General features: G+C 40.1%; 2 protein-coding genes across 4 annotated transcripts in view; both read right to left on the minus strand.

Moving 5' to 3' along the window:
- Positions 1-5928, minus strand: part of LOC144681700 (ADP-ribosylation factor 4) — a 21632-nt gene extending 15704 nt beyond the window's left edge. The window contains exons 1-2 of the mRNA XM_078543548.1: positions 5884-5928; positions 5677-5794 (exon numbers count right to left, since the gene is read on the minus strand). Of these exons, the coding sequence (XP_078399674.1) occupies positions 5677-5743 (67 nt within the window). The 5' untranslated portion in view covers positions 5744-5794; positions 5884-5928. The remainder of the gene's footprint in view (positions 1-5676; positions 5795-5883) is intronic.
- Positions 5929-11255: 5327 nt separating this feature from the next.
- dennd6a (DENN/MADD domain containing 6A) overlaps positions 11256-13613 on the minus strand; it is a 115590-nt gene continuing 113232 nt past the window's right edge. For 2 of the 3 annotated variants that reach the window (XM_078543590.1, XM_078543589.1), the window contains one exon: positions 11256-12075. In XM_078543590.1, the coding sequence (XP_078399716.1) occupies positions 11944-12075 (132 nt within the window). In that variant the 3' untranslated portion in view covers positions 11256-11943. The remainder of the gene's footprint in view (positions 12076-13613) is intronic. The other variant, XR_013576828.1, reaches the window with a different exon arrangement.

Consider the following 13613-nt stretch of genomic DNA (forward strand, 5'->3'; position numbering starts at 1 on the left):
GAATTCTTGAAATAAAAAGACATTTCATTATTTTCCTCTATAGCTTTTCGGAGCTTGTGCTTAAAATTTCATTACGAAGTGGTAACTAGAACCTGTGTGGTGTTTTAGCTTTCAAACTGCCAACATTTACAACAGCCAATAATTACAGTAGTGGTCACGTTTATATTTTACTGCCATTTTCCTAATGTAGTTTGCATACTAAAAAGCATGAGGACAAATAGGTGACACATACATCTCCCTACCCAAATTACTAGTCCTCCTGCAGAACAAGTAACATCACAAGTGAAAAATCCTGACTCAGTTTGTTGATAACAGTTCAATGTCATCTTTACCAGTGGACAATGTGATAAAGAATTAGTGCTTCAAAGGTGTAACCAAAAGGATAAATAACTGGTACATAAACCAGAATGCCCCAAGTCCATACTGAGTCACCTGATGCTAAATGGGGCAGCAGTTAAGTCATTAAAAATATTCCTAGTGCTTTTTTTTATTCATTCCTAGGATGTATCACTGGCAAGGGCAACATTTATTGCCCATTGCTAACTGCTCTTGAAGAATTGGTGGGCCGCTTTCTTGAACTGCTGTAACCCATGTGGCGTAGGTACACTCGAAGTGCTATTAGGGAGGGAATTCCAACACGAATCATCATTTGAATTTGCAATCAACAGCAAAGTGACGGCGCTCCCCACTGACCTCCAAGAAAACTGCCCACAAAGATCGATGTGATGTGGGTTTCACTTTTCCCCACAATTTCATTCCGGCTCCAGTTATAGGGGATCTCAGGCATCTTGCAACAGTGATATCAAGCAAGCAAAACAGCAATTATACTGAAGAATTCTTGCAGACAGCAAACCAGAAATAACTATGAGGATTTATTTATCACTGTTATAATTTTACAGAAAGCAAAATAAATATTGGAACATGCATGTGGAATTAAGGCAAAAGCTGAAATATCATTTTTTTTAAAAAAATCAGTGGAATTTTTTGCATGGATTGGAAAAATTTGACATTCCACAAGTATAAAATTAACTCAGGACCAGAGAAGTTCTTAAGCAGTAATTATGATTAATATGCTGTTAAAACCCAGTTAACACCTCATTCAACAAGGCTTTACTTGTTCAAGGGCTTATCGAGACTAATAGTGTAAAATGTGGAAACTCACATCAAACCAATGAAATCTAATTGATTTCCATCACTGAGGAGTTCAACAGAGCACCCAGAAGAACAGGGGATCACTGACAGCAACTTTTGGATATCCACGTAAATCTACCATGTGGGCTGTGAGAAGTTGCTGTCAGTTTCAGGGAGAGTAATGACGGTGAACCTGACAGTTTTGTTGTCAATGCAACCTCAAAACTCAGGTCAATGCTTTCAGAGAAGACAGGAAGAAAGCATTAAAAATTTTTTTACTATGTAGTAGCAACACAAGTGGTATTCGCCAGTAACAGGATGCTGCCATCAAGCCGAAGAGACATTCTGCCTATCACACAAATGAGTGATGTGGCATAGAGTTTCAGTGGTAATGTGATGCTAGGTATGTAGGCCCCAAAGATTGGTGGATTGCATCAAACAGTATGTCTCTCGCAACGGGCAAGGTACAGGCCATACCCGACCAGGCTGTGCTTGCAAAACTACAAATTGCCCAATATTAGAAGCAATTCGGCAATACTTGCCAAATAATCCTCAGTGTGCTAAGAATTATGCTGACAACCAATTTTAAGATCATCAGTTGGGCATGTAGTGGGGCACATTTGCATGTACTGGAAGCTAAATATATTAATACACAGGTCCCTGTTCTTTGCAGACAGAAAGAACATGTACACACGTTACATCTGTTTCAGCTAAACGAAACATGTGATAGCCATTCGCTGGTCAAGACATTGCCCTGAGAAATGAGTCAATCAGGGTCAAGTTGCCTGGTTTAAATTTCAAACAATGCTTGGCAGTTAACTGTCAGTAACCATCACTGGTGCATTCTCCCTGGTAACGCTGTTACCAGAGCACTCTCTTCTCATGCAGTATATATTGTTTCCCCTGTATATTGGTATTCTTGCAAAGTGTCCTGATGAATGCAAGACGAAAAGGTTCGACATCTCTTTTTTTCAGCAATATTTAAAAATTTAATACTTCAAAGATATAGTCCTGCATTTGACATTATCGTGTCATTGGTCTGAATTTTTGACTTAAAAACTGATCGTTGAGCAACAGAAACTTGGTGATCAGTTTATTTAATGTTGCACCTGCTGTTATAGGGTAAAGAGGGTGCATACTAAAAAGTGCACAGTAAGGTTTACTAGATAGCAATAAACTTAAATAAGCACAACTTGCATTTACAATATGCTTTAGCATAGAAAATACCCCACACCGCAAAGTCGTTGAACCTAAAAGGAGATTAGGTGTGGTGACCAAGGGCTTGGTCAAATAGGTAAATATTAAGGAGATTCTTAGAGAAGAAACAGAAGGGTTTAGGGAGGGAATTCCAAACTGTGGGACCTAAACACTGCTGTCAATTTTGGGACATAAAACTGGGAGGGCTTATAAGAATCCAGAGCCAAAGGAATGGAAAGCTTAGGTGATGGAAGACGATAGAGCTGGAGGTGACTCCAGAGAAAGGAATTACAGAGGCCATGGAGAAATTTAAAGGCAAAGGATTTTAAATTTGTGAGAAAGAAAGTACTTTTCTTGATCTCAGGACATCCCTACTAATTATGCATTTTTGAACTGTTGTGATGGAGGAAAAAGCAGCCAATTTATATACAAGGTCCCACAAACTGTTTTTGTTTAATGATGTTGGCTGAACGCTAAATGTTGGTCAGTACACCAGGACAAATGCTTCTGTTCTTCAATATAATGCCGTTGGATCTTTCAAAGTCCATCTCAGAGGGCAGGCAGGGGCCTTGGTTTAAAATTTCATCTGAGGGAGAGCAACTCCAACAGTACAGCACTTCCTCAGTACTACACTAGAACATCAGCCTAGAGTGCTAGAGTGGGACTAATCATATTGGAGTTGGCAGATGATGACATGGAAAACATCACATGGTCAAAGTCACACAGACTGTAACTTTTGTAGTGGGAAGGAATGAAAAGATTGAAAGGATTCCAAACAGGAAATTATAGGAGATGAAAGCAAAGTTGGAGATAGGGTGGTAGTATGTGAGAACAAAGTGGTCTTTTTGAGTGGGGAGGGGGATTATGATAGTGATTTGGAAAAAATGGGGACAGAACCTAAAGATGAGGAAGCTTTTCTGCCAGTTGGTATGGGATAGCAAGGGAGGTTAGGTGTCAGGATTTTAGTGGGAATGAGGTTGAAAGAGTAGGATGTAGGAACTTGAAGGGAAGTGGGGGAGGGGGGAAAGAGTGGGAGAGAAATGAGAGAAGCTAAATTAAGGGCTTTACTGAAAGAGGGACAGAAAATGTAAAAAAAAAGTTTTTTTTTTACAAGAATCGGTTTGAAAAATTACAGCTCATTAATACCTCAGGGTCACATGATGGGCCAAAAAGCAGTCCGGGGAGGTTAGAATTTCCTTGATGCAACTGCTGGGCAAATGCGATAAACTTCTGTTCAATGGTTCACTCCATCCACAATCATTTCTAAAGTCAAAAGGCACTCAGAACAATGTTATATCCCAAAACAGCCACTAAAATGGGAAAAATGTTGGCTTGTATTCTTTGATCAGCAGCCAAGGAACAGCACGAGCAGTTCTTTACACTTATCCAGACTTTCTATGGCCTTTGGCACAGGAACTTGCAGTGATTAGAATTCCATTTTGGCACCCTCTACTGGGGATCTGGAAACGATGTGAAAGGACAAGCAACTATGCATTCTATTAACGATTGAAGTATGCTTGATGAGCACTAGAGTCTAGAAGAGGAAGTGTAAGTTAGAATCCTTAATTCAATGCTAAACCATGTCCAGGAAGCAAAATAGAGAAGGAAAGAAAGGAGGCATTAAGAATAAAGACAAAAGAAAAAGTATTCTGAAACAATGAGACAATTTAATTTTCAGTGTCAGAGAGGTTGTTTGGCTGTAGTTCACAACTTCCATTTATATAGCACATATAATGCAATAAAATGTCCCAAGACACATCACAGGAGTGTAATGAAACAAATTTCGACACCGAGCCACAAGTTGAGGACAGATGACCAAAAGCTTGCAAGCAAAGGTAGATTTTAAGGAGCATCTTAAAAAGTGCAGAGAAAGGAAAAGAGGTTTAAGGATATGATGGCGGAGCTTAGGGCCTTCACAGCTAAGGCATGGTTGTCAATTTGGAGCAATTAAAATCAGGGATGTGCAAGAGGGCCAAACTGAAGTGGTGCAGAAATCTTGAAGGATTGTAGGGCTGGAATGGGTGACAGAGATGATGGGGGCAAGGCCAGAGATTTGAAAACAAGGATGATAATTTTAAAACTAAGAGATTGTTAGACTGGAGGATAGGTCAAGGGGACTTGATGCAAGTTAGGTTAAAGGCAACAGAATTTTTGGATAAGTTCAAATTTATGGGTGGTGGAAAATGGGATGCAACCACAAGAGCCTTGGAGTAAGTCTAGAGGCAAGGCATGAATGAGGGTTTCAGAGGCGAATGATCTGAAGCAGGGCAAAATTGAGCAATGTTAGAATTGGAAACAAGCAGTCTTGGTGCTGGAGCAGATCTGTGGGCTACCTGACAATCAAATTTGACACCAAGCCTGCAAAGAGTCAAGTACATTTGACAGTTGCTAGGGAAAGAGATGGGGTTGGCGGCTAGGGAACAGAGCTAGTGGCAGGGACTGAAGACAATGGTATAATAAGACTAAGTATGCTCTGCTAAATCCGTTTAACTAGAATGGTCAAGCCGTAGCTTTTTCTGGCACGTTTAGTGGGCAGTTAGCAGAAAGAACAACTTAATGTGTTGCATGTGTTTCAATCCCAAGTCTCTAGGTGAGACACCAGTATAGTGAAGCTTGTGGAGGAATAGGGCAACTCAAACAGCACATTTAGGCATTTAACCATGTGTTCTGGCTGCAGGATGCTGCCCCCAATTTGCTCTTCAATAAAGGTAAGAGTGCTGATAGTTTCCCCCTTTTTAACTCTAAAATCCAACCCAATTAGGTCTGAGATCTGTTATAGTGAAGTACTGAGTGGAGTACTGTCGGATGTCTTTCAGATGTTAAACCAAGGTTTATGCTCTCAGATAAATATCGCACTAAGTGCAGTAGGGGAGTTATCCCCAGTGTCCACGCCACTGTTCATCACAAAAACTGCTATTCTGGAGTCCTCGGGCGCTGGCTCGAAAATATCACTGTACCCATGATCTGGGAATGTGCGGCCCAGTAATTCCATTTAACTATGGCTTTATTCACGTGTCTTGGCTCCAACCCCTTGCAGGCCGGCCGGGCAGGGCCGAGCTGTCTCGGGCACTCTCCCCACCTACACTAAAGACCAAGCAGTTTGTGAGATGTTGGGGTTCCTGCAGTTACCGCCCGGCCCCTATTCAGCAACATTCAATAGCCAGTGGAGGAATGGGAACAGCACACCCGCTGAATCTGAGCTGAGCGCTGAACAAAGAGAGCCGAGATCCGAGGCCCTGGGCACGGGCAGCCCCGAACCAACGAGCCGAAAGGGCATCAGGGGCTGCCACGGGAGGGCGGGTGGTGCCTCACTTACTCGCCTTCCCCTTTCTCCTCGTCCAAACTTACCCATTAATATCCTGACTTGCTTCTTGCCGAACAGCCTTTGAAAGAGAGTGGTGAGGACGATCCCCATGTTGCTCGCGCTCCTGCTGCACCTCCGGGTCTCACGCCGCTACCGCTGCGACTGCTCAGAGCCTCGCGCTACCGCTGCTGCGACTCTCAAAGCCTCGCGCTACCGCTGCTGCTGCTGCGACTCTCAAAGCCTCGCGCAACCGCTACCCCTACCGCTGCTGCTGCGACTGCTCAGAGCCTCGCGCTCCCGATGCTCCTGAGGCTGCTCCAGGACTCGCGCTGCTGCCACGTCAGAGACTGGCCGCGTCAGCTCCAACGGGGACCAAATGACGTCAGGCTGTAAAGCAGACCGAGCCTGTCGCAAACCAAAAGGCTAAAATATTCATTACCCCCATTGGACAAGTGAAAAAAAATGATATAAAATACACTGACCTAATTGTATCAGTTTCCTTTGTCTCTTTGTATGATTTGGATGTTAATCCTTATGCCCCTCTTAAAACACAAGGGTATTGATTATCTTTTGTTGAAGATCATCACACTGGGGTAATGTCTTCTCACTGTTACATTAAAATACTAACTCAAAAGGAGGCCATATTATAGAACAATACAAGGTACAGCACAAAGGAGGCCGCACAGTCCCGATCGTACTTATATGTGATCGCTTTGAAAGAGCTCCACTCCACTACTCTTTCCCCATGGCCAGAATTTTTTTCCAAGTATTTTTCCATTTCTCCTTTGAAAGTTGTTATTGAATGTGGTTCCACAGCCATTTCAGGCCACAGCAACTTTGTGTAAAAATGATTCCACATCCTGCCACAGATTCTTATGTCAATTACCTTCAATCTGTGTCCTGTGGTTACCAGCCCTTCTGCCAGTGGAAATAGTTTCTCTTTATTTGCTCTACTGAAACCCTTCCAAGATTTTGGACACCTGCCAAATCTCTCCTTTTTGCTCTAAGAACAACCCAACACTCTCATCCCTCCAATCTAACTTAAAAGTGTTTCATGATGCCATTCACATAAATCTCCACAGGTTTTAAAGTCATTCCTAAAGTGTGGTGTTTCATCGTGTGGTTGGGATCTAGATGGGGATTTTGGTGATTGTCTTGTCCCAAAATATGCTGCTCAAGTCTGTAGTTTCTCAAATCCATTACTCTTTATTTACAGCAAATATTTGCACATGTGGACCTCTACACCAGGTCAGAGCTTCTCCTTCCAGATCTCTTCTCAGTCATGTGATCTGACATCGTTATTACATCAGCATGCTTCTGTACATGTGGTTCCCAGAATTAGCCACAATATTTCAGCTGGACTAAACCAGTGTCTCATAGAAGTTGAACATAACTCTTTTGCTTTTATATTCTATGCTTGTATTACCAAAGCCAAGAATCCGATGTTTTTCAACATCTCAACTGTTATTGCCACCTTCAAAGACATATGTACGAACACCCCAGGTCAGTTCCTGCAACCCATTTAAGATTATACCATTTGGTTTATATTGCCTCTCATCATCTTCAAATCAAAATGAATCACTTCACACTTCTTCACATAAAATTTTATTTGCTATGCTGCCCAGTTTTCTTTATTCATTCAAATATCGCTAGCAATGCCAGCATCTATTGCCAAATCCTAATGATCCTTGAAAGATGGTGATGAGCCCCCACTTAAACCACTGCAGCCTGTATGGTAAAGGTACTCCCACAGTGCTCTAAGGTAGGGAATTCCAGGATTTTGGTGCACCATTGATGAAGGAATATTCCCAAGTCTGGATGCTGTGTGACAGAGGGGAACCTGGAGGTGATGGTAGTCCTATGTTCGTGTTGCCCTTGTCCTTCTAGGTGGTTAAGATCACAGGATTTGGACATACTGTAGTGCATCTTTTACACGGTATATACTGCAGTCACATGACCCTAGTGGTAGATCGGTGCTGATCGAACATTTTCCTGAATGGTGTTGAGCTTCTGGGGTGCTTTTGTAGCTGCAGTAATCCAGGCAAGTTGGGAATATTTCATCTCACTCTTGACTTGTGCCTTTGGGAGTCAGGAGGCAGGTTTTGACACAGAATACCCAACCTCTGACCTGCTTTTGTAATCACAGTATTTATGCGGTTACTCCAGTTAAATTTCTGGTTTGTGCGATACACAGTGTGAAATGATCTGATCAGGGTAGCCAATAGCCTGCAGAATGTCTTTGATGCACCCTATTTCAGCATCAAGCTTGCATGGTGAGCAAATGGCTCGGGCCCAGTTTATTAAGTTGCCAATAATACCAATCTTATGGCATGTGGAACTGTAAGAATCCCAAAGCATATATTGACCAGTGAAAGTAGGCTTGCAGTAGACAGTGGTGGGGAACCCCTGGCAGATTTCTCAACTAGTACAACAAAGAAAGGGAGTTCATTTGACTGCTCCATTTCAAAGGCGAATTTGAGCACAGGATGGAACCCATTAAGACACGTAAGGAAATTATTACACGCAGCTGCAGATTTAAATTTAGCAAGTGTATCATCCACATATTGAAAATTTGGAAGGGGTAGGAGGTTAGCTGTCATTCCATCAAATACATGTTTCTCATGGAACCAACAAATATGTTAACAAAAGCTGGGCCCGAGGACATCCCATGGCAACACCATCTATTTGGGCATACATGGTATTGTTAAAACTGAACTCAACTGCATGAGTTGCTGAGTTCATAAGTTCAAGGAATGCTGATTCATGCAATGGTGGTGGGTCTGGATCACCATGATATAGTGCTGCAGCACAAATATCTAGGACTTCCTTAAGTGGAACATTGGTGAATTGGCTGGCAATGCAAATGAGCACATTGTCACAACATTGCTATGGATATGCAAGTCATGCATGGTCTTCACAAATGTGAAGGAATCCTTCACTGTGCATGTGGAAAATTTGCTCAAAATTGGTTGTAACAATTCGCCCAGCCATTTGGCCAATTCACGTTGTGCAGAGCCAGTCATAGGGCATAAAGGGACATTATGTTTGTGTGTCTTGGAACACCAGGAAACACAGCGAACCCTGTCATATAATTTGGCAGCTCATCTCTCTTACACACGTCCAGCAAGCGTTTTTTTTAAGCTTACTTTCAAGTAAGGCTGTCCAGTCATGTTGAGCGGTAGGTCCAATGAATATGAATTTCGACTTGTCATTAAGAATGGCATGCATTTTGCTGATATAGTCACACTTATTAAGGATGAATTTCCCATCTCTTTGTTAGGTTTACTGATGTGTATATGTCCAGATTGATTTTAAGGTCTCGCAATGCTGTAAGATATTCGCATTGCATGTGAAAATCAGACAGGTCGTTCGGAATCCCGCAATATGCATGCACTAGATCAGCCAGGCACGCTTTCAAGGATTCAACATCTTCAGTGGATGCTGGTTTGTGGCGGGATAGTTGGGAGTAGAGGGGCTCCAACTCAGCAAATACCTCTTCCCAATTGATTTGGGATGAAGGCACACCAAAATTGAAACCATGTTCAAGAACAAATTCCTCACTTTCTGAGAGTACATGGTCAGAGATTTGTTACATGTTTTGTGGCGTTAAGTCCATTGCCAAACCACTTCCGCTTAAGTGAGTTTAAGCTGCAGATGTGTTTCAAATGGGTACTGTTTACGGTGCGATAATCTATTGAAGCAACTTAGTGACATAAACAGTTGAAATCAAAAAAATGAAAGAAATTTGCACACATCAGACCAAGTGCAGTTTTGGGGTTTGGTGTAACTTAACCCTATCACCAATCTGTTCAATCTCATCTTGTATAAATGCTCGCTCGATTGTGGGACTGTGTCTTGCTTTAGCATTATCAATACATTTGGAAATAAAAACTGGCACAACCTTGGGTTTAATACACTCTTGGAGAAATTCAATAGATTGCTTACCTATTTTTAACTTACCTGTAAGTTGAACTATGTTGTTGATATCCCGAATTTGGTCTTTGTTGTACCTCTGTCTCAGGTATACAAATAGTTTTTTGGTAGTACAGAACTTGAGTATTGCACAAAAAAGGGACATTTGAAGTTTTTCATCTTGCACTCATCAGGACAATTTGCCAGAATACAATGTAAGGGAAAAGAACAAATTTATACTGTATGAGAATAGAATGCTGATAGCCATTTGCTGGTTCACTCATCAGGGCAAGGCCTTGAGCAATCAGAGTCAAGCTGCTTGGTTTAAATTTCAAATAATGCTTGGCAGTTAACTGCCAGTCACCATCAACTGGTGCATTCTTCATGGAAACATTTCTAAAAGTCAGAATCCACTTGCCAACCAATCAGCACTCTCCTCATACAGCATAAATTTGTGCAAGATGAAAAGCTTCAACAAAATGTCTTTTTCAGCAATACTCAAATTCTTTTATTCTTATGGGCTCTTATTTGACCGACTTATCCTTCTCCACTCTGTAATCTGTTTGTGTGCATGCATGTGTGAAAGTTGGAGTAGTCACCAGATAGAAAATTGTGGTTGTGAATCCATGTCTAATTTTGTTTCATACTATGTTAGATGGCCAACATGTTAGTCTATTAACCCGCCTGCATCACTAATACTTGCATATTTTATTTATATTTTATTTATTCAGTGAAATCTTTTGAAAAAGTTCCAGAACAATGTCCACTTGTAAAGTTTTTTTAATATATAGTTTTTGTTACATCTAAAACACAAAACTACATTTCAATTAATCTAACTTTCAGATTTCTGAGAAAGTGTCAAGCAGACACATTTCAAAATATAGAACTGATGTTTTCACTGTTGAAACTTAGGAAAGTGTGGATGGCTTTTCTTTAGTTCAGTAACTAAGTTATAATCTAAACTTGGTAGAAACTACCCTAACCTCTTGAAGAATATTTTATTTATAATTTCAACAGTTTACCCTGCCAATGAATTTTAAATTTTCCAACGATTATATTCACCATCTGGATAAAGAGGAAGGTCTGGAACATGTGTTTTTGAGGTCATTGTTAAGTAATAATGACTCACTGAAAACCACACTAAGGGTGGTGTTCTGTGAGATGAAACTGATCCAACATTTCTTCACTAGAGACAGAGAACATCACGATCTTTAAATATTTACCATTCATGTGCTCAGAAGTTTAAATGTAAATGTAACTTGTCCAGTTGCAAACATAAAACAAAGTTGTATCACAAGCTACTGAGCTGTAAGAATAATCTTGCATGTTAGTTTGGGCTAGTTAGGAGCACTTGTTTCTCTTGATCATAAGGTTGCAGACTAAAGTCCCTTATGGTGTTCATAACATAAGATCGCTTGTCAATGCAAATACAGTGTTGGGCCATCCTTTCAATAATGCATTAAAATGTGTTAAATTGAGGTCTTGTCTGTCTATTCCTGTGGATGTTGAAGATCTCCTGGCACAAAGAGCAGGACAGAGTTTCCAATGTTCTGATCAGAATTCTTCCATCAAATTAAATAGGTCATTCAAATATCTCACTGCTGGTTCAGAATGGTTCATGTGTTTGTCAACATAACATCATTGTACTTGCAAAGTTCTAATATTTTGACATGTAAAGGACTATATAATTATTTATAAACCAGAAGACAAATTGTTTTAATTAAAATAGTGTAAAGTTTATTAGAAATTTTGTATAGTTATTGACAAGGTGCTTTGGTAAAAATAATGCTGCTGAGTCATATTTTTGTTATTTAAAATGTGCTTGTGAATATCCTGTTCTTAAAAGTTAGATCACAATTTATTTAAATACAACTATGTATAATTCTACAAATTACTGTTGGTTTAGTCATAATTCATATGAGAATAGACATTTATATAAAAAAGTAAGCAAATTAAAATATGCATCTAAGCAAAATACCAGCACTGGTACTTGCACAGCCTTTATATCAGTACATAAGTTGCAGTACAAATGTTAGTAGTAAAACTCCCATTGTTGTTTTCCACTGGTAGTACAATGTAGACACCAACTTCATCAATGGTAGCTACCAGCACCACATTGTGAAACTTGATTGTTAAAATAATCATAGACATTTCATAAATAAACAAACACACAGCTTAAACAGTGATTTGTTAACTTTTTCCATTTCTCCACTTTGTCATAGAATCACACTCGTATTGATGAATCTTCTCAAAAAGGTCACCAACTAAAATCCACTTGGTCTTCCAATTTTCTGTAGCATTATAGGATATTTTTCTTCCCCTTTTTTTGCAATACTGTTCTGGAGTGTTTTTTTTTGTGCTGTTTCTAATTAAGTGCCCTTCGGGGAAGGTTGCAAAAATCATGTTGTGCAATTTTTTAGCAAGATGCTCTGTAGGTCTTCTGGCAATGATAAAATTATTGTTTCAATGTGCATTTGCAGTTTCTCCAATGTGTCTTGTTTTATAGGGAGGCAATGTTGCTTGGCTTGCACCTGAATAGACAGAATACGTTTAAAAAAATTGTGACCATTTATAACATTGCGAATATCTAGTTCATGGTTCATGTGTTTTAGAACATAGCTTTTATAGTTTTAGGAATATAATTTTTAGGTTGTAGGTTTTAAAAAGATCAGAATAGAACAGGTTAACAGCTAGAAAGGCAAGACATATAAAACATCAGGTGGGCTTGCTTAGCTGAAGAGCTGGAGACAGGATGTCTGCAATGCTTGTAAAGAAGGGAATTCCAAGGAGATGTTTTGTTTTGGGAGTTAGAACTAAGTTAGTTTAAAAGCATTTACTGAACCCTGAAAGGTTGTAAAACTCATTTACTTCATCAGATCAAAGAAGACATTGTAAATGAGGGACAATTAACTAAGAGTCAGTTTGAATACAGCCCAGAACAGGTTATGTTGTTATGGAGATTGATGGAGCTTAGGAAGGTTCTCTGTTTCAATTTATCTGGGTGTTTGCCGAGAGAGTTAGTTGCAGTTTGGACCTCGTATAGTTTGCAGCTCACCAAGAGATAGCCAAAGTAAATGATAAGTAGTTAGGCCTGCGCTATAAGCAGAGCAAAAAAAAACCAACTTTATCATTCATCAAGGTGGGTGAGGCTTAATTTCAGTTTGAATTTTGTGAGGGAACAGAAGCTGGATGATTGCCTCGTTTGAAAATAGTGGTCACCACTGAGCCTTGTGAAAAAGAAAATAATCAGCTCAATCAGCTGGGATGTATGGGAAAATTAACCAGAAAAAGGGACTGAGGCATCCACAGACAAGAGAGGGAAATGAAAGCTTTAGCTCCGAGTATAGTTGGAGCTGAAGAGAATTCTCCAGAGGACTGTGACATATTTATGGGTGGTCTCTACAGAAGTAAATTACTTTATGATTGATCTAACTTGTAAGGGAATTCTTGGGGAAGTAAGAAGTAAACTTGAGCACATAGCATACTTTGTTATGAGCCATAGTGTTACCTTACTTGTATCTGCTTCGTTTAATTTGTTCTATATATTATGAAGTTCATGTTCTGGTAAAATAAAAGTGAAATCTTGTGGTGTAGTTCTATTGATTAAAACGAGGTGTTCAGGTTTTTTTTTAAAAATGTCAAGGGTCCCTAACTGGAATGTAACAATAAGCATATTAATTGTACAAGTTTCAACAATGAAGCACACAAGCAATAATTGCCATAAAGCACAACATAAAATATTCCTTGGCAGTTATGAAAATAATGATGTAAAGTAAACTATATTTTCGTTTTATGCCATCCCAAACATTCTGCCTCAAACATTTCATATGGAATTTGAACTGTCCCTGCTTTAATCTCCCACATAGAAATTTTGGGAGGAATTGGTCAAAGCCTGCACAATGCCGTGGGCACTGAGAGAAATGAGACCCTGGGCAGGATTTTCCCATCGGTGAGCGGGAGGCAGGGCCCGCTCGCCATCGCGTAAAATGATGCGTGGTGACGTCACCGCGCCCCATTTAAATTTTCTGGTAGGCAGGGGCGCAGCAAAATCAGCTGTACACCCGCCGAC

The sequence above is a fragment of the Cetorhinus maximus genome, chromosome 6 (assembly GCF_964194155.1).
Source record: "Cetorhinus maximus chromosome 6, sCetMax3.hap1.1, whole genome shotgun sequence".
In the NCBI taxonomy this organism is placed as follows: Eukaryota; Metazoa; Chordata; class Chondrichthyes; order Lamniformes; family Cetorhinidae; genus Cetorhinus; species Cetorhinus maximus.